The 25,464-nt window shown below is 45.3% G+C and overlaps 1 protein-coding gene across 3 annotated transcripts; it reads left to right on the forward strand.

Moving 5' to 3' along the window:
- The first annotated feature begins 241 nt into the window (after positions 1-241).
- Znf746 (zinc finger protein 746) lies at positions 242-25,306 on the forward strand. Of its 3 annotated transcripts, none has more exons than XM_051202792.1 (7): positions 243-566; positions 3,243-3,542; positions 3,672-3,753; positions 4,650-4,763; positions 20,998-21,189; positions 21,732-21,857; positions 22,772-25,306. In XM_051202792.1, exons 1-7 carry the CDS (start codon positions 543-545, stop codon positions 23,878-23,880), a joined length of 1,947 nt encoding a protein of 648 aa, XP_051058749.1. In that variant the 5' UTR covers positions 243-542; the 3' UTR covers positions 23,881-25,306. The 3 variants fall into 3 exon arrangements, with proteins under 3 accessions (XP_051058750.1, XP_051058749.1, XP_051058748.1); XM_051202791.1 differs by having other exon boundaries at positions 244-566; positions 22,769-25,306; XM_051202793.1 differs by lacking the exon at positions 21,732-21,857 and having other exon boundaries at positions 242-566.
- Positions 25,307-25,464: the final 158 nt, after the last annotated feature.

Genomic DNA, 25,464 nt, shown 5'->3' on the forward strand with positions numbered 1-25,464 from the left:
CAGTTGCAGAAATGACCGAGCCAGAAGTGCACATTGCCCACCGAAGCCATGAGCCCAAGTTTTATACAGCCAAAACAGGTTGCCACTGCTGAGTTGACATTTCTGGTGCACAGTCCCTCGGGTTCCACCGCTAGCGCCACAGGACTGCGAGGGGCGGAGCGACGCTCGGGGGCGTGGTCTGGAGTTCGGCTGGGGCGGGGCCTCGTGAGAAGGGCGGGGCCGGGCGCGGCGGCGGGCGGGTGCCGGCGCTGCCGTTCGCCGCTCGAGCTGCAGGTGGAGCTGTGCCGCCGCGCTGCCTCCAGGAAGCCTCACGGGCCTTCGTCGGCCTGGCCGCGGCGCCGGCTCCCAGGATGCAGTGTGGAGTGGCCGGGCGCTGACGGTGGCTGTGCGACTGCGGGCGGAGCGGCGGGAGGCCGGCCTGCGAGGAGCGCGGCGGGGAAGGCAGCGGCGCTGCCGGCGGAGAGGACCCGGCGGCCGGGCCTGCGTGGGGCCGCGCGCCGCGGCGTCGACTTCCTCCGCGCCGGGCAGGACAGCGCAGGGCCATGGCCGAGGCGGCCGCGGCTCCGGTAAGGGCGGCCCGCGCGCTTGGCCCGTGCGGCCTCGGGCCCCGGAAGGCCGGGGCCCAGCACGGCCGCAGGGCCCAGGAGGGCTTCCGGGCCAGACCGGGCCTGCGGGTCCTGGGGCTGCGGCAAGCGGCCGCGAGGTCCTCCGGGGCCTACCGGACCGGGTGGAGCCGGGCGCCGGGAACCGCCGTCCGCGCTCCGGAGGCCGACCCGCGCCAAGTTCCCGGTCTGCGCGTCCCCGGGCCGGGCTCCTTCCTCAGCGCCAGGGCTGGTGCTTCCCTCCCCCAGCTCCCCCCAGCGGCCTGGTGGCACCTGGGAGGTATCTGTCGTCGGTCCTGCAGACACTGAGCACCCACTAAGTGCCCAGCCCTCCTCAGGCGGCGCGCGAGGGCTGCTCCCATTTGTCCAGCCAGGCTGGCGCTGTACTCAGCCCGGTTTAGGCATGATTTTGCCCGCACTGCAAACCTGTGGGGTAGTTACTATTTGGTAGAATAGTTATTATTTGGTAGGAAAGAAAAGCTGGCGGCCTAGTGAAGTTAACTTGCCGAGATCTTGGCGAGAAAGTGTGGGAAGACAGTGCTCACAATTCATTGACTGTGATAAGGAAAGCAGACAGGTACACGAGTAGCCATATGGTCGAACTGAAAGGTTGTATAGCGACCTGGTGGAAACAGAAATTCGAATGCAGGTTCTTAACAGACCGTGTTTCTCCTGCCTGGCCAGGTATTCTGTGCTTCAGTGAATTGAATTAAGTAATGTTTCATAGGACTTGGGCAAAGAGAGGCAAGACACGGAGACAGGACAGTACAAGACGGGTCTACAAGCCTGGAGAGATGGTTTTGGTTATGAGGCTGCAGAGTTGGAAGGGGCTGGAAGGTCTGCACTTCATGTGGGTGGGGAACAGTGGAGGGATTTGGCATCCTCTTAGACCATGCTCTTGAGCTCAGAGTTTTTTGCTTCACTACCTGTTTCACAGTTGGCTATTCCACGTTCCCTTTGAGTTAGCAAAGTACTAGACTACAGCAGAGCACAGCCACTACACGGTTCAAAGGTCATAGGCACCATAAAAATAGTTCAAACAAGCAAAAAAAAAAAAAAAAAACAAAAAACAAAAAACCCTACTCATTGTTCAGGTGTTAAACAAGAATAACATCACTGAGATAGATGTTAGTGCAGATGCCCTTTTGTGTAACACACAGATTGTAGCAGAGGGAATGGTGGCAAAGTACAAGGATACTGCTGAAATAAACAGAGCTGGCCCTAAAGAGGAAGAAGAGGCCAGAACTACCCTCCCACAACAGTTTTTCCTTTGGAACAGTTCTGCCCATCAGAACCCATCTTCTGAGACCCACTGAAAAGTCCTCAGTCAGACCTAGTAACCCACCTTTTATACAGCCTGAGAAACTCTTGAGCTTTTCTGCCTCTGGTCAGAGGCATTTTCTGATGTGTCATCTCACATTCTGATAACCAGCAACTCAAATGAGTCCACACTAGTTCCTGGAAATCACTTTTACTTTACAAGTAGTCATCTACCTTCTTTTTTTCCCCATATTCTTCTAAAATGTAAGGAACTTCTGTCTTCAGACACTGACCAGAAGTGGCACCCATTTGGGGATCTCTAATTTGGTCCTGTGTACATGGAGGAATTCTTCCCACTCCCACCCAAAATGAGCTCTTTATCCCCATTGGGAAATCACTTAAGCTTCTTCCATTCCCAATGACAGGAACATATCAGGCTTGTGATTGTTTGCACATGTAAAAGTATGACTGTACCTTCCTCATCAGATTAGAGTATATTGCAGATCTCAGGACAGCTCATATCTGTGCCTGATTTGTACCTTGCAGGGAGTTCAGGTGGTGTAATTCCAGGCATAGTAACACACTTTTCACTTCAGGACTTAGAGTGATGAAGGCATGGAGGATCAAGGGTTCAAGGCCATCCTATGCTACCTAGCCAGTTGTAGGAGACCCTGGTTCATGTGAGACTTTATCACAAAAACAAGATAACTTTGATTGGTTAAAATTGGCAATAATGGTAATTTTAGCTCACAGGGGAGGACAATTAGGAAGGGGCCAAATCAGATCGTCCTAGAGGAAAGGGAATTGGCCATTTATCTGTTAAGAGGGGGCATGAGATGCACTTAAGCAACCCCCTTGTTTGTGCCTCTCTGTTGAAGCAGCTGGAGTTTTTGCTGGGTCATCATCAGGCAGTTCCTGTGTGATTGTGACAGGAGTGCAGTCTGGGCCCTAGTAAATCTGCAGTTTATCATTTCTTCACTAAAACACCCCAGCAATGCTAAGTCACTGTTTATTTTGCAAAATCACACTGTGTGTGTACCATTTGTTTAGTTAGCACTGTGCTGTGAAAAGACACAGTGTCTTCCAGAAGAGATGTTCAATATAGGCATACACAGGAGAAAACTGAAGAGGGTGGAAAACACCAAGGTAGGAATCTGACAGTGTGCTGTGAGGTCCTGAGCAAGGCACCTGCCAGCCTCAGGCCAGATCTTTATCTCCACAGAAGCTGTCACTATGCAAAGATCTGGTGCATGATATAGGATGTCCCTACTTGCCACATACATGAGCTCCCACTCCCAGCTTGGTTCCCCTCATGGCCTAGGAGAGAAGGCTCAGTGCAACAGTGCAAAGGACAATGTTGGTTTTTCTTCTTTCTCAAAGATTTCTCCATGGACAATGGCAGCTACAATTCAGGCCATGGAGAGAAAGATCGAATCACAGGCTGCTCGACTGCTCTCTCTAGAAGGTCGAACTGGGATGGCAGAGAAAAAGCTGGCTGACTGTGAAAAGACAGCTGTGGAGTTCAGCAACCAGCTGGAGGGCAAGTGGGCCGTGCTGGGGACTCTCCTGCAGGAGTACGGGCTGCTGCAGCGGAGGCTGGAGAATGTGGAGAATCTGCTGCGTAACAGGAACTTCTGGATTCTGCGGCTGCCCCCAGGCAGCAAGGGCGAGGTCCCCAAGGTAACTTTTGGGGCCCTTGGGATGGGGAGCTCTAGGGTCCATGCCTGCAAGCATGTGGGTGAGTGAGTGTGACACTGGTTTCAGATTCCTTTGACCCTTGATGATGTGGCCATGTATTTTTCTGAGCAGGAGTGGGGCAAACTGGAGGACTGGCAGAAGGAACTCTACAAGCACGTAATGAGGGGCAACTATGAGACACTGGTCTCCCTGGGTAAGGCTTGACACACTCCTCTGTAAGGTGGGGTTTTAGAGTTCCCAGACCCCTCTTTGTGATAGAGTTGTTTTCATGTCAGTTATGTGTACATCCCTAGATACTATGAGTAAAGAAACTCCTCCTCCTTCACCTAGCCATCCTTCTCTTCTCATATTGTGAGGTGAAGTATCTGATACTTACTTCTGTTTGGTAGAATAGCAGATGAAGGACAGTGCTAACCTCTGTCCTCGCCAGACCCAGAATACTGGCATCTTGATTTTTTTCGAGACTGGTGCCATATCTCTCCAGTGTGTTTTTAATCAACTCTCCTTTAGCGAAGGAATTGTTCTTTTACCGTCAATTGGGTAGCTTTTATGTGTCCCATCACAGGATCTGTGGAGAATAAGTAGACCTTGCCTCTCAAAACAGGTATTCTTTCTGTGTCCCAAAGCCCTGCTGCCCCAGCCCCAGCCCCAGGGGCTACTGTCCTGAAAGGCCCAGACCCCTCTTCTTGGCCTTACTTTCTAGTTAGGAGTGTTTGGTGGGATTGTGAGTGAGTACACTCACCTTATGTTTTTTTTGTTTGTTTGTTTGTTTTTGTTTGTTTGTTTGTTTTTACTTTGCAGACACGCTGCTACTTAATGTGGCCCTGTATCCTAGCACTGCTAGCCCTGTGGACAGATGACTGTGGGGGTGGGGTCTTTTATATGCACAGCTGAGTATGAAATAACACCTCTCCCACCCCCTAGATTCTACCCCAGATTGTCCCTAGACTTTGCAGCAGAATGCCTACCATGAGAACTGCTGTGTTGTACCAGTCAAGACTTAGATTCTAGGCTGCTAACAATTTTTCAGCTGCCTGTCTCCAGCTCTGATGAAAACATGGCAAAAATTAACCTCCTGTCTTTCCTCAGACTATGCCATCTCCAAACCTGAGGTCCTCTCCCAGACTGAACAAGGCAAGGAGCCATGCCCTTGGCGTCGCACCGGCCCCAAAGTCCCAGAGGTTCCTGTGGACCCAAGTCCAGGTGAAAGGTTGGGGAAAGGTCAGGGACACACCAGGTGGCCAAATGAACATAGAAAAGCAAAGGTCTAGGGGTGGTGTTACTCTTCTTTAAAAAGACACAGAAAGTTTCAAATTAAATCTTCCATGGCTGAGTCATAACTGAGTTACTCATCCATGTTGTAGAAACTAGTGATTTCCATCCTGGAAATCACTGCCAAAAGCAGGGAATGAGAGGAGTGGGAGTGAAGAGCACTAGCTACTGAGAGCTGTGCAAGGATTTATCCAGTTTAAACAAGCATACTAAGAGTTTCAGAACCCATTGGCAAGCTGTATGGTCCAGTGTGATTAGAATCAGATGTTTACTTCAAGTGAATTGGATACTAAACATAGTGTCTCACATTTCCCTGGAGCTAGTCAGCACCTCTTCAAGTTTAGAAAGGATGGGGATGCTAGGTTCCTGCACTGAAGACCTTGCTGGGTCATTTGATGAGAGACATTGTCTCTGATGAGCCTCTGCCTCCTCCTTTGTCTGTTCCTTGCCTGTCCTGCCACCATGGATCTGTGTCCTTCTTGATACTGTGTAACTAAGATCTTCGTGTGGTTTAATTCTATATAGTTGATTGATTGTGTTTTATGTGTTTACTTCATGAAAGTTAAGCTTCATCTCAGATAAGCTCTAGAGCTGAGCACATGGTGAGTTTTCACTGATGCACTAATAACTTAGTTCAGCGGATGTATTTTAAGTCTTGCCGGTACCAAGGACAGTGTGTCAGCTGGATGGTGGAAAGGTGCCTACTGAATCCTCTGCCTGGAAGAAGTGGGGGGACACATGTAACCTTGACTTCCAAAGCCAAAAGTGAGAGGTTCCTGGTATCTGATTTTATTTCTTAATGTCTGTAACATGTGAGAACCTGTAGAGTTCAAGAAATGGCCAGTTGCTGGCCTTGACTTTGCGCTGTCCATTGGAACATGTCAGCAGGAATCAAATGTTGCCTTTCTTTCTTCCTCAGTCCTGGCATCTGGGGTCCCTGCCCTCCTCCAACTCTTGATTGAGTTGGCCTATGCCTTTGCCAGACCTCATCTCTTCTCTTCACCCCCCTAATGTCTCCCTGGTGCTTTTCAGGACTCACCATGCCTACCAAGTACTCCTAGGGCTGATGTGTTCCCATCCATCTTGCTCAGGCTGAGCCCTGGCTCTTTGCAAGTGTTGCTGCCCTGCAGCTCCTTTTTCCTCTTCCCCATGTCCCTTTGACATTGGGCTTTCAAGAGGCCAGTGTCCTTGCTGCTCATCATTGACCCTTGCTAGCCTCTCTCTCCTCTCTGGAAACCCTGTCTTGAGCTAAGGCCTCCTTTAGATCTATATGCACCTTGTCATTCTTTTACCTCTGTATACCCCCTTCTCCATCTGGCACTGTCGATGGTTTCCTCATTCCTTCCCCTGTCCCCATTCCTCATGGGTATTCCACAGCCACTTTCTGCTGCTGGTTCTTCCTGTCTTTAGAACTTAAAGTCCAACAAATCCCCAGTCTATAGGGCCTTCAAAGCCTTCACACACTCTCCTCATTCTCCTTTCCCTGTGGCCATCATTAGTTTTCCCCTTTAGACACTGTCTCACTTTCCCTGTATTCACTATCTGCTTGGCAAAACCATAATTCGAGAGAAATCATCTGCCTGCTCTGCACCTGAGCCCACAGAGCTGCTAGTAGCAAACCTATAACCCTACAGCCAGGTCCATCCCATGTGGTATTCCTGACCAGCATTTAATGGGAGCTTTTTATCAGCCAGTAGTCACCAGTATCATCTCAGTTGCCTCATTAGCTCAGAGGCTGGAAAATTATGGCTCACATACCAAACCTAGTCCTGGTTATATAGCACTCATAAACCAAGAATTTCATTTTTACTTTTAAAAACCTACTGGGGAGGAGGCAGTTGGATTAGTGGTTAAGAGCAGTTGTTGCTCTTATAAAGGACCCATGTTCTTTTCCCAGTACCCACATGGTATTTCTTAGCCATCTGTGTAACTCCAGTTCTAAGAGATCTGATGCCTCTGGCAACAGGCATATATGTATGTGCCTTCTGCATCAAACACACATGTGGAGCATGTATATACATATGGACTGAACATTCACACACATAAGAGAATATATATATATACATGTGTGTATATATGTATGTATGTATGTATGTATATGTATATTTAAGGAAAAAAACACCATTCTCATTGCCCCCCAACTTCTTGTGCCCTGCCTATTCTGTCCTGTAGCTCTGCTACCCAGCCATTCTGTAGTACAAGGGCATCTCTTCTGCCTGGCCCAAGACTGCCCTATGCCACCTTGTCAAGGGCAACAGACATTTCCTCCCTTGACCCCACTCCCCTCTCAAGACTGCCCCCACTTCTCCATCCCGGTCCCAGAGGGAGCATATACGTCTCCAGGCCATCCCTTTTATCTGGTGCCTCTTCCACTAAGCTTGCCTGTATCAGTCTCCAGTGAATTGATAGTGCCAAAAGGTCTGCCTTCCTCATTGTGTCTAGAGAGTTTACCACCGTGACTTGCTGTCATAATCCATTTTCTGTTACTACTGAATACCATAGACTGTGTCGTTATAGATTCTCCACAGTCCTAGCTGGGAGGCTATAGAGTAAAGGTCAAGGGGCCATACCTGGTAAGGCTCTTGTTGGTGAAGGCAACAAAGGACATCCCATTATGAAACTGCAAATCTCACTTATTACAAAGCCACTCAGGCTATTATGGGGGGTCACATCCTTGTGACCTTATCTAATCCTGCTTGCCTACAAAGGCTCCATTTCTAATACATTAACAATGATCAAGGGATTAAGTTTCCAACACAGAGATTCCAGAGACACACCCAACCATAGCAGTGCTTCCTGAAGTCATGTCTGGACACACCTAGGCTGTCTTTCCACTTGGGTGGCCTATAGATATCCATGGCAAGTACATCCAAGGCAAGCTGGTAATCTCCCTCTGAAACCCATTCTCCCTGGCTTCTCCATCCATCCAGCTGTTAAAAAAAAAAAAAAAAAAAAAAACAAAAAAAAAAAAAAACCCAAGTTCTCTGGCCCTCTATTCACAACATACCTTCTCTCTTCCTAACCCTCCCACTCACTTATCTAGACTCCTTCCAAACTTCAGTCTCATTAGTCCTGCCCTTAGTCCCTACAGGCTGCTTGGACCCAGCAAAGATCCCCTTAAAATGCATGCCCTAACTGTCCATCCAATCTCCGCAGCCCAGCAAACTTACCATTTTCCTGTCTTTCTGTTCTCATCCCACCATCCTCTAAGCTATTTGCTCATTATTCAGGGCGGCTGGTCCCGAGTCTTTGGCTGGTACTTCTTCAGAGCCACTACAGGCAGGACTTTGAATGGGAGTTTCCCTGTCACCCTATCTTAACATTGTAGCTCTCCCACCCATAATTCTAGTCTCTCTGTTACAGGTATTTTGTTTTTATCTATTTGTTACACGCCTGTCCTCCCTCCCATTTATAAATCTCAAGTGATAAAGTGTTATGTTTTGATCATGAATATTTCATAACAGAGAATAGGAATTCAGAAAGTGGTTTTGAGCGTATGCTTCTTTAAGATGTGTCTCTGGTATGGTTAGCTGCCTTTGTAGACTCAGTCCCATTTTTCATGCAGTAACTACTTGCCCTTCATTGCCCAAGTTTTTTGGAAAACCAACATAAATGTCGTTGTATTGTTACTCTGTTTCACATTTACCTGTACTAACTCATTAGGTGTCGTTGCTGTGGGAGACAGCCCTGCTATTTTAGTGCAGGCCTCCCGCCATAGCCTCAGTCCTGGTTAGTGCAGGCCTCCCGCCATAGCCTCAGTCCTGGTTAGTGCAGGCCTCCCGCCATAGCCTCAGTCCTGGTTAGTGCAGGCCTCCCGCCATAGCCTCAGTCCTGATTAGTGCAGGCCTTCCCGCCATAGCCTCAGTCCTGGTTAGTGCAGGCCTTCCCGCCATAGCCTCAGTTCTGGTTAGTGCAGGCCTCCCGCCATAGCCTCAGTCCTGGTTAGTGCAGGCCTCCCGCCATAGCCTCAGTCCTGGTTAGTGCAGGCCTCCCGCCATAGCCTCTGTCCTGGTTAGTGCAGGCCTTTCTGCCATAGCCTCAGTCCTGGTTAGTGCAGGCCTTTCTGCCATAGCCTCAGTCCTGGTTAGTGCAGGCCTCCCGCCATAGCCTCTGTCCTGGTTAGTGCAGGCCTCCCGCCATAGCCTCTGTCCTGGTTAGTGCAGGCCTTCCCGCCATAGCCTCAGTCCTGGTTAGTGCAGGCCTTCCCGCCATAGCCTCAGTCCTGGTTAGTGCAGGCCTTCCCGCCATAGCCTCTGTCCTGGTTAGTGCAGGCCTTCCCGCCATAGCCTGAGTCCTGGTTAGTGCAGGCCTTCCCGCCATAGCCTCAGTCCTGGTTAGTGCAGGCCTTCCCGCCATAGCCTCAGTCCTGGTTAGTGCAGGCCTTTCTGCCATAGCCTCAGTCCTGGTTAGTGCAGGCCTTCCGGCCATAGCCTCAGTCCTGGTTAGTGCAGGCCTTCCTGCCATAGCCTCAGTCCTGGTTAGTGCAGGCCTTCCTGCCATAGCCTCAGACCTGGGGTTAGGCAGGGAGGGCCTAGTGCGCCTGCCGTAGGCTTTTCAGCAGGTGCTTGATATTGGAAAAACAACTATGTAGCTGGGTTTGACAAGTGCTTGTAATCTTAGCATTTGAAAAGCAAAAAAACTCTTGAGACCAGCTAGGAATACAATAATGAAACATTCTCTCAAACAAGATAAAAAGAAAAATCCAGATGTAGTAATGTATGCCATTGGAGGCTATGAATTCAAGGCTACCTAGATGCCTAAGCAAGTTTCAGGTCACTCAGGGCTATATAATAAGACCCTATCAAAACAAAACAACAACAAAGTAAGAAAAAAAAAAAAAGAAACTGTTGCAGTACATTTTCTAGTAATGTCTTTTTTCACTGCCACAAGCAGGGTGGCAGTGGCATCCTTGAGCATATCTTTGCATCAACATGTGGATGTTTGTTTGGAGCAAACTTAAGGTGCCCCCTCCCTCGGCCAGTACCACTGCTCCCTCTAGAATCAACAGAAGCCTTGCATTATGAAATGTGTTTCTGATGTCTTTTCCTACTGTTCATAATCAGGGCTGAAATTATATCTCAGTTTGATTTCTGTTTCTCTGACAGAATTTCATAGCATACAGAGGGAAAAAGAGTCTGGTCACCTCAGGTCAGACAGGAAGCAGAGCAAGATATTGTCTTAATTTTTTCTTTAAAAGATTGATTAACTTATTTTTATTTTATTTTATGAGTGTCTTGTCTGCATTTATGTAGGAGTACCATGTGTGTACAGTAACCTACTGAGGCCAGAAGAGGGCATCATACTCCCCCTAGAACTAGAAATTGTTGTGAGCCACCATGTGGATGCTGGGAACTAAACCTGGGTCCTCTGCAAGAACAGCAGCAAGTGCTCTTAATAACTGGGACCTCTCTGCAGACCCTTTAAATATTTTAAAAATATTTTTATTATGTTAATTATATGTATGGGGGGGGTATGTGCACATGAATGCACATCAGAGGTGTCAGATCCCCTGGAGCTGGGGTTATAGGCATTTGTAAGCTGCTTGATGTGGGTCCTGGGGATTGAACTCTGATCATCAAGGAGAGCAGTGTGTACCTTTAACCACATCTCTCCAGCCCCCCCCCCTTTAAATATTTTTAAATAACACTTTAAATTTAGGGGTGTGGGTGTGTGTACACTTGCATTGCCATGGCACACGTGGAGGTCAGAGGACAGCTCATAGGATAGGTTCTCTATTACCATGTGTGTCCTGGTGATCACACTCTGGTCTTTAGCATAGCAACCAGCACCATTACACATTGAGCCATCTTACCAGCCCACATTGTATCTTTTAAATATTTTTTTAAGGTTTTGCTTTTTAAGTTTTAAGTCCTTGTTCCATTTAGAATTGATATTTCTATAAGCTTCAAAGGAGAATTTAAACCTTTCCACTTCAGCAAAATGGCACACACCTTTAACCAACTGGGAGTGGAGGCAGGAAAATCAGACTCAAAATCATCTGTGACTACAGAGAAAGTTGGAGGGATGGCTAACAGACTGCACAAAAAGCACTTGCTACCAATCCTGGTGATCTGAGTTCAATCCCTCTGACCTCTATACATATGCTGTGCCATATGGACACTGCCACTCACACACACATATACAGTACCCTACTTTTCAGCTCCTCTGAGCCTCACCTCATGGGTCAAACCTGCCCTGCCTGGTCTTTGAACTGCCTGGCTATTCTTGGATCTTGGTTTTTCAGTATTCATTTTGGAATCTAAGTTCTCAAGAAAATCCTCTTGGGAATGTGAATGAATTGTATTCACTTGCTTTATAATTTAACTTCTAGAGAGAACTTCCATCATAACAACTCTGAGCTTTTCTGTCCGCAGGAAGATTCTTATATTGACAGTTACTTAGGTAGTTGAATAGGTTTTACAGTCTTGCCCTGGTGGTCGTTTCTCTAACAAATAGTATTTTCTTTTAGACTTAATTTTGTGTTTTATATAGTTGTATTAGGGTTATGTGTGGTATTCTTTAACTTCATTAGGCTAAAAAAAAAAATGGTGTTCTCATTTGGTATGGTAAGTCATCTGTTCAGACACTCTTTTCTTTTAATCCTTTACAAAAATAGTGCTAGGGATAAAACCCAAGGACTTGTACAACAATATTGTTTTTCTACTTTAACAATTTGGCTAAGGTGTTTTAGAATAGATGCCCTTACTGGTTTTTCTAGAGTTTCCTCATGCATTGTGATTTTATCAGGTAGTTTGTTTTGTTTTCAGAACTAAAGAGCAAACTCAGGGCCTTGTTCATGACAAGCTAGCATTCTATCACTGAGCTATCCACAAGCCTCCTTTTAAATTTATTTCTTTATTTTCACTTTGAGATGGCATTTCCCTTGATTGCCCAGACTTGCCTTGCACTTTAAATCCTGCCTTGCTCTGGGATTGTTACCTGGGAGGAGATTTCTTGGGTTCTTTTTTTTTAAAGGATAGAATGCATCAGAAGGGCTCAATTTAAGCAATAATTTACTTAGCATAGTGAAGCAAAGCTGTAGTGCACTTTGTAGAACTGGGAACACACTGACCCAAGAGTGGGTAGCTGAAAAAGATCTTGAACTTGTTATTTTTGTAAGAACTGTTATAATATTTAAGAAGTGAGTAACATATTTGTGTGATAAGGTAACCTCCCCTCTTTCTCCCTCCCAAATCATGGTACACTGGAGCACTTCTGGGGTATATCTTCCTATGGTTTTTGTTTTTTTGTTTTTTTTTTTTCTTTGTTTGTTTTTTAGAACCCCACTAAAGAGATCAAAACCACAATGCCAATGGTATTTTGAAGCCTGAGTCCCTGGAGAATACAGTCCCTTTGTTAGTTCCCATGTGTGTCAATGGGGAGAGTCCCCCTCCCCTCAGTTTTAATATAGTAGGAATAACCCACTGCAGTTTAGGATGTTCAGCCACAAACTGACATTTTGAACATAGGCATAGCTACCAAGATAAAGACTTTCATTTCCCTGGCTTCCTCACATCGGAAGCCCTGCTACTGAGTCTCAGGATTACAGGTGTGTGTCATCATACCTAGCTAGGAATTCTCTTTAAAGTATCTTCTAAAGGACCAGGCATGGTGAAGCATGCCTGTCATCCCAGAACTTGGGAGGCAGAGGCAGATAGATCTCTGAGTTTAAGGCCAGCCTGGTCTACATACCAAGTTCGAGGCCAGCCAAGGCTTCATAGTAAGACCCTGTCTCAAAAAAAAATATCTAGCCTGGTGGTGGTGGTGGCGGCGGCACACGCCTTTAATCCCAGCACTTGGGAGGCAGAGGCAGGCATATCTTTGTAAGGAGTACGGTTTTTCCACCCGCAGCCCGGTCTTGGCCCGCCGCCACGCCAGCCCCAAATAACACACAGAGACTCTGTATTTGATATTATGCTATTGGCCAGGTGCTAGTTTCTTATCGGCTAGCTCTGTCTTAAGTATTAACCCATTTCTGTTAATCTATGTATTTCCACGTGGTCTTCTTACCAGGAGCCGGCTGCATACTGCTTTCTCCAGACTCTCCATCTTGGCTCCTCCTTACTATTTCCTATTTCCTCCTTGTCTCTCCTATCTTCCTTTCCTATTGGCCAACAGTGCTTTATTATTACCCAGTATGAGAAACATATACAGAATGACATCTCCCATCATCTCCTCTTTTCTGTCTAAATAAAAAGAAGGGTTTTAACCTTAACATAGCAAAATATATAACACAACAGTTATCAAGTAAGAATCACAGTTAACAATATTTAGTCCATTAACATTTAGCAAGACTAAAAGAAACTATTCTCTCATCTATCCTATATTTGTGAATCTAAAGTCCTATATGTAACTTATCTTTAAACCTAACTAAGGAAAACTATAACCATAACTATCTGTCTTCAACTCCTTCAAAGACCACAGAAGGATAGTATATAAACTCTAGAAATGACAGAGACAACTCACTGCCTGGTCACCCGAAGTTCTTTTGTAATCTTCCATCTTCAGCTCATAGGCCATAGTGTGTCTGGCAGACTCTTCAGCAAAGCAGGAGACTTTAAACTGTCTTCTTGTATTGGCAGTTTGTCAGTCACTTTCCTCTGTGTCCTGTAGACTGTCTGGCAGACTCTTCCATGAAGCAGGAACGCTGTAGCAATGTCCATCTTGAATCAGCAGTCACTTTTCTGTGGGTCCTGCATGTCCAGTTTATGCAGCACAAAGTCAAACAGTCCAGACAAGAGCAGTATCTTGTCCAAATGGCTAGTCTTGCCATATTGGAGGCAAACTCCATGATGTTTTTCTTTAATGGCCATCTTCCTTTCTGATGTAGGTGATGTTGCCAGGAGCATTTATGTCTCACTGTTAAGAAAAACTCTAAACCATTTTAAATGCCATATTCTGTAGGTCTTTGAAAGGTTTGAAGAATTCCTATCTCAAATACATCTCTATATATCTAGAAAACCTAACTCACCTAGTTATAAGTTTTTACTATTATAGGTAACTATCTAAAATCTGTACTAAATTATACATTACATTTTTAAATGAGCTATATAAACACAATACATAAACAAGATAAATATACATATCACAAAATTGACCTTAAATTGTATCAATAAATGAAAATCCATTTCAAAACAAAGTATTCATATCTATATCATAATCCCTTTTTACCTTTAAAAGGATATTGGTCGTGATCATTAACCATTTATAACCAAGTCCATTTAAATGAAAACAAACATTTATAGACAATATTTGGGAATTTGGGCGTCGTTCTTTCCAAACTACTTCCTGCTGATAAGAGCGCTGTCATGGGGGAATCCTAAGAAGACGCAGAAATCCTGGTTGTAGTCTGCAAGGCTGCTTTGTCCAAGCTGTTTTGAATGTTGGATCACCAGCGACTCTGTTTCAGGGGGCCTGGCTTGATCAAACCACATTAGTCTGGAAGGAATCCACAGCTTTTTATTTTCTGTGGAAACAAAAATAGAAATCCTTTTCCCCAGTAACTTGTCCTTAGACTTAAATTTCTGAGTCAAAGCATTTTTAAAATATATAAATTGAATTAATCCAGCAGCATTTGTTTTAACAGTTGTTATTTCCTCAGCAGTCAAAAGATACAAAGACAATATAATACCATACAGTAACCAGATTCTCTCTGAGCTTTTCATCTTTACATGGCTTTATTATTACTCTATTTCTTTTACTTTTTATTTTTTGAGACAGGGTTTCATTGTGTAACTTTTTTCTGTCCTGGAATTCACTCTGCATACCAGGTTTAATTTGCAAATCACAGAGGTCTGTTTGCCTCTGTCTCTGGAGTGCTGGGATTGAAGGCGTGTGCCGACACACCCAGCTGTTCTCTGTCTTTTTAAAACCATTTTTTAATTCTCTCCCAAGCCTACGTATTTTTTAAAACACACTGTAAACCTTTAGAGGTTTTTCTTAATATGAATCTGTCTTTATTATAAATCTTTATTTTTTTCTGGCCATGAGTCTTATCTGGTAAACAACAACATTGCTAAAATGAAAGTCATAGTTGTTTCTGCCATGGTTTATAAAAGATGGCGGCGGCTATTTTACCGCCAGCACTGAAAGCGGTGCTCACTGCCTTGGTCTGCATGCTGCCAGCTAGGAGATGTGGTCGCTGCCATTGCCAGCTCTGATACACACCAATAAATTGTTAGCAGTGCTTTTTTAAAGCCTTGCGTTTTTTTTTGCCACTTATGCTGAGTCAGGAATCTTCCCTTAAAGGAGCCGCTCAATCTGCTTGTCTCTCGCAAAGTCAGAGTCCAACCGAGAAAAATGCTGTTACCAAGAAACCTTGCTTGTCTCTGTTCTTTTGTTTCTAAAACCCTTTTTAAGCTTTTGTTAAATTTTAAGTGTAAGTTCTTATTAGCCACGTGGGCGCCATTTGTAACAAGTAAGGGTTTTTCCTCCCGCCGCCAAGTCTTGTCCCGCTGCCGCGCCAGCCCCAAATAATGCACAGAGACTCTGTATTTGATACAATGCTATTGGCCAGGTGCTAGTTTCTTATCAGCTAGCTCTGTCTTAATTATTAACCCATTTCTATGTATTTCCACGTGGTCTTACCGAGTGCAGAGGAATGGCAGTTCTGTTCTCTCCAGGCTCTCCATCCTGACTCTTCTTACTACTTCCTCTTTCCTCCTTGTCTCCTAGTCCCGCCTATCTTGCTTTCCTATTGGCAAACAGTGCTTTATTCATTAACCAGTATGAGAAACATATACAGAATGGCATCTCCCATCATATCTTTGTGAGTTCAAAGCCAGCTTAGTCCATAGAGTGAGTTCTAGAACAGCCAGGACTACTACACAGAGAACCTTATCTCAAAAAAAAAAAAAAAAAAATCTTCAAAAGGAGCCAGAGTGATGGCTCAACAGTTAAGACCGCTTGCTGCTCTTCTGAAGGACCCAAGTTCTGATCCCAGCACTCATGTCAGGCAGCTTACAGACATCTGTTACTCCAGCTCCAGATGAGCAGTGCTTCTAGCTTTTAAGTCTTAGAGTCTAAGGGCACCAGTACTCACTTGCACATACCCACACAAAGACATATACCATATACATAATAAAAAATAAATCTTTAAAAATTACTTTAGACTAGCCTATTAAATTGGCGATTTATTTATAATTTTAAATAAAATGTGGTTTTAGTTACACCTATAATCATGACATACAGGAGGCAGGAGTATCAGAAATTTGAGGCTCCATTGTGAGGTTCTGTCTCAAAAAACAAAGGTTGAGAATAAAACTCAATGATAGAGCTTTTACCTAATATGCAAGATCCTAGGCACTGCCTTCGGCACCATGCACACATACATTTCCTTCTACTTGTACCTAACCAAAAGTTTTGGATGGTTTTTGGGTAGTTGTATGGGAATCCAGTGTAGATCTTTGCATGAATGTGGTCACCAAGTACTCTACCCCATCTCCTAACAAGTGTTACTATCAAACAGGTCACTTTTGTTCTTTATGTGGTTTTTCTGTATCACACATAATAGTAAGAAAAATACCCAGGAACAAGATTGATGAAGTATCTGGAATAAAGCCAACACTTGTAAGCCAACATGCTGCATGAGAATTGAGCACCACCAGGACCCTCCAGAGTCCATGTCCTTCCAAGACCCAGCCCTTCCCTTTTTATAAACAAACAGAAATTTGGAACTGAACAGATTATTCCCTGCCTTTCTTTATTGTTATTTTCCTGTGTGTATTACCAAAAACCATTGTTTGGTTTCACCAGGTTTTATACTTTTTATGAATGGTGCCATGGTGCAGACTTTCTTCTTGGGCTTGCTATTCTCATTTGACACCTGTGCTTAACACCTCTGTGTTTATATAAAAATAGTAGTTCATTTCCATGGTTTTTCACTTCGTAGTTTTTATGAATAATACATTGCATTTCTTTTACTGCTGGGCAGTATTTGCGTTTTTTCTAAGTTTTGAGGTATTTGGGGTTAGTTGTGGATTTTGATTTGGTTTGATTGTTTTGCTGTAAGTACATGCTGTTGTGAAAATTCTTAGGCATTTGTAGAGGTTTCTTTAATATGGACCTGGGAATGACTCAGTAATGTCAAAGTGTCTCTGAAGTAGGGTTACCAGCAGGACCTGGGGCTCCTCTCCTGCCTCATTCGAAAAGTTCTGGGCATGTGGAGGTGAAATGGTCTTGATTGCATGTGTGTGCTGTGTTTATGGGCCATTCTTTTTAGTTGCTTTTCTTACTCATTTGCAAGAAGATATCTTTACATATATGAATATGAATCTTAGTGTGTGTACTGATACTCTCTTGGGGTGGGGTGGTTTTGTTGACTGTGTGCTGCAGCTGGAACTCAGAATCATGTATATGATAGGCAATGCTCTTCTGCTAAGCAGTATGCTCTATACTGTATTGTAAGGTCTACATGTTTCTCACTCTACTGAACCCCCTGCATGCATGAGCCTTTTTGTGTCTCCAACAATTAAGAAATGTTTCCCAGTTTTCAGATCATAAAGTCTTGTATTTCCTACTGAATGTTTCAAGATTTGCTTTACATATTCAAGTCATTAACCCAGCAGGATTAGGTTTTCTGTTGGGTAGTCAGAGACCTTGGTACTTTGTTCTTTTCCTTTACTGTTATGAGGAAACTTTCACTGCCTAATCAAGTACCATGAAAAATACAAATGGGGTTTTGAAATTGCAAAGTTTTGACACTTTTCACTCTCAGAATCATGTTATATTTGATGATCTCCAGTCCTTATTCCATCTGTAATAGATTAGATTTTATAATTTTAATAGGTTAGATTTTATAATTTTATGCCCAAAAGGTTTTATACTTTTTTCTTTACTGTTTCTTGTATAATCTGATTTATTTTATTTTTTTAATTGCTATGCTCAATGATACTTTGTTTTTAACTGGCAGTTTCTGTTTATTGCTGATTTATGGATACTAGGGGCAGGAAACCCCTCCCATCCAGCAGGAGCTCTGTGGAGGTGCTGTTTTCAGTCCTTTGCCTGTCATGTAGCCAGTCTCTGATAATGTGAACTAACATACTATGAAGGAGATGTGAGGATCAGGAGCTAGACCAGCATACATAGTCCCTGGGCCACTAATAACTTTTTAAATAATTGTCTAATTATTTTCAGATTTCCTAAGAAATTAATCACATATTAGTTAATAAAGATACATTTTTTTCTGTTTTCAAATCGTAATGGCTTCAGTAGAAAATGGGCACCTAGTGATATACACATGATAATGTGTTAATAATAAAAATCCAGACTCAGATATAGTGGTTAATGCTGGAAAATCAGAGAGGCAGAGCAGCCAGCACAGTAGAGAATTCTTACCTCTACCAATGCTTAGACCAAAAGGGCGAGCCTGCTCTCAGACTGCCTCCTCAGACTTCATCCTTAGACTGACTGCCTAGGCTGTACCCTTCCTCAGACTGCACTGAGCTCCTGTCTTGTATCCCCTTCTCCACCCAACCATGTCACTCCTGTCTCCACCTCCCTAGTGCTGGGATCCCAAGTACTGGGATCCCTTTGTGTGAGCTCTGTTTATCTTTCAGACAGAGTCAACCTTGTATAGCCCAGGGTGGTTTTGAACTAACACAGATCCCTCTGCCTGTCTCCCAAGTCCTGGGATTAAAAGTGTGTGCCACCACTCCTTAGCCCCTAGTGGCTTAGCTCTGCATTCTGATCTTCAAGCAAGCTTTATTTGTTAAAACAAACAAAATGCCACTACAATAATGGGCACTCTAATGATTCATGATTTTAAAGAGACCACTTTGAACTTTCCACTTTGAGAATGCTGCTGAAAAGTTCTACGGTTTTGGGTGGCTAGGGGTTTCCAACATCCAGTAGGAGGGGCTACAGAGTTTTATAGAGTGGATTTGTTGGCAGCTTTGGCATCTATTGAGATGAAAGGGTTTTTTGTTTATTCCTTTAGTGTACTAATACAGTAAGTTACATTATTTCCTAAAGTTGAGCCAACTTTGTAGTCCTGGAATCAACCTTAGTGTATCATGATCATTTCTGTACATTATAGATTTATTATGCTGATTGTTCGTCAGTGAGACTATAATTTCCCTTTTCTAGACTGCCGCCTCCTGCATTTAGTATTAAAGATATAAGCCATTATGTGGTCTCCATTTGCTCCAAGAGTCTGCTTCATGTTGGAATGATCTACTCTGAGTATTCAGAAGACACCATTGAAGCCATATGGGTCTCAAATTTTCTTTGTTGGAAGCTTTAGACAACAGATTTAGTGTATTTTAGTTGTAAGATTTAGGTATTATGTTACTTTTTTGGTCGGTTTTGACGAGTTGTGATTTTTCTAGGGATTTGTTCATTTAGAATACCATTTGCAGTATGCTTTGTACCATTTTAACGTCAGCTGCATCTGCCCACTTTTTTATTTTTTTTTTTTTTTCTTTTATTCTCCTTTTCTCCTAGGACTTTTACTAGAGATGAACTGGCTTGATATTCTTTTTAGTAAATGAATCTTATGCTCTCCACATTGTTTTCCCTTATCCACTCTCAAGTCTTTCTGTCTCAAACTGGGGATTAAATCTGGGGCTTCACACAGGCTAGGCAAGTACTCTCTACCTCTGCACTATGTCCCCATGTTTGTTTGTTCCCCACTTTTTATTTTGAGGCATGGTTTCAGAATGTTGCTCAGGAAACCTTCAAATAATGTGCTTACCATCCCCTCCTACTGCCTGCCAAGAAGCTGGAATAGAGGCCTGAGCACAGGTATAGCTTCCTTCCACTCTTTAAAGGCTTTTTTTTTTTTTTTTTAGGCTAGCCTGATCTACAGGATAAGTTCCAGGACAGCTGCAGCTACACAGAGACCCTGTCTCAAAAATAATAATAATGGATTTTGTTGTTGGTATTGTTTCTTTTGTGATACTTCGCATGGACCATTAATCTTTATCCTGCCTTTTCTACTATAAACATGCAAAACTACAAAGTTTCTTGTATGTTCCACTATAGCTCCAGCCCATACATTTTGATATTTTCGTCAACATTAGCATCTGGCAACATTAGCCTCTTCTGATTTGCATTTCAGTTCTCCCTTAAAACTTTGAATTATGTACAAAGACATGCACATGTGTATATGTAACTCCATGGAATTATTGATTTCTATTTTGCTTTCTGTTAACTTTATTTTTGTATATGGATGTTCTTTCTGCATGTATGTCTGTGCACCGCTTATATGCCTGGTGCCCTCAGAAATCAGAAAAGGGTTTAGTCACCCTTTGTCTGGATCCTCTTCTGCCACGTTCCCTTGGATGTTAGTCTTACTTGATTCTCTTGCATTTTCTTCTTTGAGGGTAGTCTCTGATTGAGGACAACCTGGTCTAGAGTGAGTTCTAGGACAACCAGGGCTACACAGAGAAACCCTGTCTTAAAAAACTAAAAGAGCCAGGCTTTCGTGGCTCATGCCTTTAATACCAGTACTCAGGAGGCAAAGACAGATGGTTCTCTGTGAGTTCAAGGCCAGCCTGGGCTACAGAGCGAGTTCCAGAACAACCTTCAAAGTTACACAGAGAAAACCTGTCTCAAAAAAAACTGGATGTGCCATCATACCTGTTTTATGCAATGCTGGGGATTGGACTGATAACTCCTTGGGCTAGGTGGGTACTCCACCAACTGAATATAATCCCCAGCTCCTCACTTCATCCCCTAATTGAATTGCTTTCTTTTACCTCTGGACTTTCTTTTAAGCTAATGTGAATACATAAGGAAGGAGGGGTTAGACCAGGCGGTGTGCATGCTTTTAATCCCAGTGCTCAGGAGGCAGAGGCGGCAGATCTCTGTAAATTTGAGGCCAGTCTGGTTCAAAGCTATACAGAGAAACCCTGTCTCAAAAAAAAAAAAAAAAAAAAAAAAAAAAAAAGAAAGAAAGAAAGAAAGAAAGAAAGAAAAGGAGGGGTTAAGACAGGAGAGTTCAATTCTGTAATCCTGTATTATATACAAGTGACAGCAGGGCTCCAGGGCAGCTCAGATTTACCCTTGTGTCAGCACTAACTCTAAACATGTCTGTGTGTTCTTCCTTCTCACCAACCTAGGCACCCACTGCCATAGCTTTTCTTTTACTCTTGACCCTAAGGATCTCCTTGATCATATACATCCAGCTCAGGCCTAGGGGACTCACATGTTCTCCTTCTCCTAGGCTCCGGAGCCCCAGTTCCTGCCCCTGACCTCCTGATGCAGATCAAGCAGGAGGGGGAGCTCCAGCTGCAAGAGCAGCAAGCTCTAGGTGTGGAAGCCTGGGCAGCTGGACAGCCAGATATTGGGGAAGAGCCCTGGGGCCTCAGCCAGTTGGATTCTGGGGCAGGAGACATCTCCACAGATGCTACTTCTGGTAAGTAATTGAGACTGGGGAGCAGAGTCTGGGATGGGGGTAGAAGTTGAGAAGGTGCCTAAAAGTGTGAGCTCTTAGATCTAGCCTAGGGGTTGCAAAGATGGCTCAGTAGTTAAGAGCACTAACTTCTCTTCCAAGGACACAGGTTTAATTCCCAGCACTCATGTGGCAGCTAACAACTGTCATAAGGGAATCTGATGCCCGCTTCTGGGCTCTGAGGGTATGAGGCATGCATATGGTGCACAGACATTCATGCAGGCAAACACCCATTTGTATAAAATAAAATACCTCTTTTTAAAAAGAAGAAAAAAATCTGGCCTGACAAGCAGTTGTTCAAACCTACTTTGAGACCTAGCCTCTTGGAGAAAGGAGAGAAGGAAGGAAAAGACATTGGCTTCAGAGAGGCCAAGGCACATGGTCATTTAGAACAGGCCTTTCAAGGGCTTCACTGCCCTGCCCTTCTCCCTCAGTCTTCATGCTCACTGTTCTCCCATGACCTTGCCCTTCCCTAACCCACAGACTGCAATTTCTCTTCCTTACAGGTGTCCATTCCAACTTTTCAACCACCATCCCACCCACTTCCTGGCAAGCAGACCTCCCTCCCCACCACCCCTCTTCAGCATGCTCAGATGGGACACTGAAGCTCAACACAGCAGCAGCCACAGAAGGTACAGGAGTGGCAGGAGAGGAGAGTGAATGCCTGGCCTGGGAGCCACTGAGTCTGATCTTACAGCTCCCTGTGCTTTCTGCTCTCTTCTTCAGAACTCTCTGTTTCTTGAGGATGCCCATGCTTTTTATAGATGTCAGTTCCTCTCATATGGAGTTAGCCAGTAAAATAAGCTGATTTCTTTGGAAGACTGGCCTCCTCTTCTCCCCTAAGCAACCTGTGGCTCCCATGGCACAGATGCACACAGACTAAACTAAAACCACTTCCTAGATATTGGTACTGCCAAAGACAGCGGAAGCCAGAGTTGGAAAGAACAACTCTGACATTCTTGTATTCATTATCTTGTTTGAAGGCCAGTTAATCTGTTACTTTAAATTACTGTCATCTTTTACCATTGCTACACCCAAAGGCACTAAGAATCCAAGGTCCCTGATAACAAGCCTTGGGGTTGAAATTTAGTGTATTTAAGTCAAACAGTTCTATTCATTCAATAGCATTTTGATCATCAGATAACTGCAGTTACTGTGTACCAGATGGCATGCTGAGGTACCTTTAGATGTGGTGTCCAGGCTAATCTTGTAGCCCTGTGAGGTTGGGTATGCGTAGAGGAGCTGTGGTTAGGAAATGTGCCTGACAGACAGGTGTACAGAGCCGCAGATGTTGGAGGCCAAGCTTGTGCTTATGCCTTATTTTTAGTACACAGCCATCACACTCAGAGTCTCTTTCTTAGAATAAATTCAAAGAAACAGAATACTCTGGGGATGTCACCGGGCCTTACAACCAAGACAAGGTGCTCATTTGAGCGGTGGTACTCCATGGCGCTGACCAACTGCTGCGCCTCCAGGTGAAGGCACTGGCCATTTATGTCCTTTAAAAATGTTCAGAATGATCTCTGTTCTTCTCTCTTCTCAGCAGACGTAAAAATTGTTATCAAAACAGAAGTCCAGGAAGAGGAAGTGGTGGCCACACCTGTGCATCCCACCGACCTGGAGGCTCATGGGACTTTGTTTGCACCGAGCCAAGCTGCAAGATTCTTTCCCAGCCCTGTCCAGGAAGGAGCCTGGGAAAACCAAGGCAGTTCCTTTCCCAGCCAGGACCCTGTGCTGGGCCTACGGGAGACCACACGGCCAGAGAGGGACATTGGTGAGCTCAGTCCTGCCATAGCACAGGAGGAGGCCCCAGCGGGGGATTGGCTCTTCGGTGGCGTCAGGTGGGGCTGGAATTTCCGGTGTAAACCTCCAGTGGGCCTAAACCCGAGGACGGTGCCCGAGGGGCTCCCTTTCTCCTCTCCTGATAGTGGAGATACCATCTTGGACCCCAGCCAGGCCCCAAGACCCTTCAACGACCCCTGCAAATACCCTGGCCGGACAAAAGGCTTTGGTCACAAGCCGGGACAGAAGAAGCACCCGGCAGCGCCGCCTGGAGGCCGGCCCTTCACCTGTGCCACGTGCGGAAAGAGCTTCCAGCTGCAGGTGAGCCTGAGTGCACACCAGCGCAGCTGTGGACTGGCGGACGGGGCAGGCATGGGGGCAGCTGCCACTACTACTGGAGGCGGAAGTGGTGGTGGTGGGGGCAGCGGTGGAGGTGGGGGCAGCGCACGGGACAGCAGCGCCCTGCGGTGCGGTGAGTGTGGCCGCTGCTTCACACGTCCAGCACATCTCATCCGCCACCGCATGCTGCACACTGGGGAGCGGCCCTTCCCCTGCACTGAGTGTGAGAAGCGCTTCACAGAGCGCTCCAAGCTCATCGACCACTATCGAACGCACACGGGCGTGCGGCCCTTCACCTGCACAGTGTGTGGCAAGAGCTTCATCCGCAAGGACCACCTCCGCAAGCACCAGCGCAACCACCCGGCAGTGGCCAAGGCACCCACTCACGGGCAGCCGCTCCCCCCACTGCCAGCTCCTCCCGACCCCTTCAAGAGCCCGGCAGCCAAAGGACCCATGGCCTCCACAGACCTCGTGACTGACTGGACTTGTGGCCTAAGTGTCCTGGGACCCACTGATGGTAATGGGGACCTGTGAGAGAACCCACAACCCTCCTGTGGCTCCTGCAGGCCACAAGTGTACAAAGCCCCGTGTGCAGACATCAGGGTGGCCTGAAAGCTCAGAAGCAAAAAGGGAGACTTGGCAGAGAATCAAATTCCCATGTTGCTGAACTGATCACTGGAAGGAACTATCAATGCAGCCTCCACCTTAAAGAGTGTGGGATTCCGACTGTGAGACTGAACACCTTAGTAGGATCTTAAGTAATTTAATTACAAACCCATTCGTTATTGTTTTTTTCTCTTTAATTCTTGAGGAAAAGATGGAAAACAGTAGCAGCACCTGTTTAAGTTCTGAGGTGTACTTGTGGCTTTCAGGGTTGTGTCCACCTTGTCTTAGCAGGGTTGGAAAGGTAGTCAGTGGGAAGAGTAGACAAGGGCATGCCAGACCTTGGGCCACACAGTTCCATGGCAGGTAAGTTCTGTTCTATCCAGGCTGCTGGCCCTGAGTTATGAGGGCACTGAGGCCTGTACTGACAGCTTCTGCTCCACAATAAGGACTCCTTCGCTAGAAGAGCGCTTACTTTCTGAAGACCCCTAACGCCCAGGCCTGACTTTTCCCTGTTGTGAGCCATCTGTGGTGCTGTCTAAGGTGGTACTTACACTGTAGTAGTGGTAGATCTGGAGGAACATGAAGTCACAGAGAGCCAGGGCCATCCATCTTGGGGTATATTCCTCACCCACGGATGCTTCTGTTGACTGCCCATTGTGTAGTATGCTCGTTTTCAAAATGGCTCCACCTCACATCTCATTCCATTACTATGACTTTGGGAAGAGAGAAGAAATAAAGGGCTCAAAAGTGACATGGCCTCTCACCACGAGTGCTGTGTGTTCCAAGAACTGGGAACAGTGTCGGTTGAGCCCCAGCTCTCGTGGAACATCAGTTTAGGGGAGGAAAGGGTTTGAGGTTTTGCCCTCTTAAAAGATTTGTTCCACACAAATGGATCGGATCATCGACACAGAACTGCCTTGGCAGCTCAAGCTGGCCAGCCCCCCCCCCCACCACCACCACCACCCCTGTGGGCTTCCGAATCACTAGGCACTCTGAGGTGTTGGAAAGCCAGGTAGCTGGGTAAGTGACTTTCTCAGGCTTTCCTGGGTTATCTGCGCAGTGGAATTAGAGCTAGGTCCAAGTTTCTGTCATAACAGTGCTGCCTTCACCACACATAGCCATTCCCGTTTTGTTAAAGCAGACACTTGTCCTCTTGCCTGAAAAGGGCAGAGGCTATGGCGCCCATTCAGTTCCCTTCTGCGTACTTTTATTAGAAATAGACTAGTTCAGAAGATTGTTTCTATGTACTGTATATTTTGTACCTGTTTACACTTCTAATATTGATATAACTGATATTTTGAAAAAACAAATGAACAGAAAACATCCTGTTAAAATAAAATCTAACCAGCACCAAGACTGTTTGATGGATTCCATTCTTAGACATTCGGTCATTTTCCTGCTGCTTCTAAACACTTCCAGGAGGCCATTCCTCAACCCCCATAACTCACACTTGGCCACAGACTATAAACAAAGTTTATATGGTTTAGTTCACTTTGAGATAGTATTCAAGAA

The sequence above is a fragment of the Phodopus roborovskii genome, unplaced genomic scaffold, assembly GCF_943737965.1.
Source record: "Phodopus roborovskii unplaced genomic scaffold, PHOROB, whole genome shotgun sequence".
In the NCBI taxonomy this organism is placed as follows: domain Eukaryota; kingdom Metazoa; phylum Chordata; class Mammalia; order Rodentia; family Cricetidae; genus Phodopus; species Phodopus roborovskii.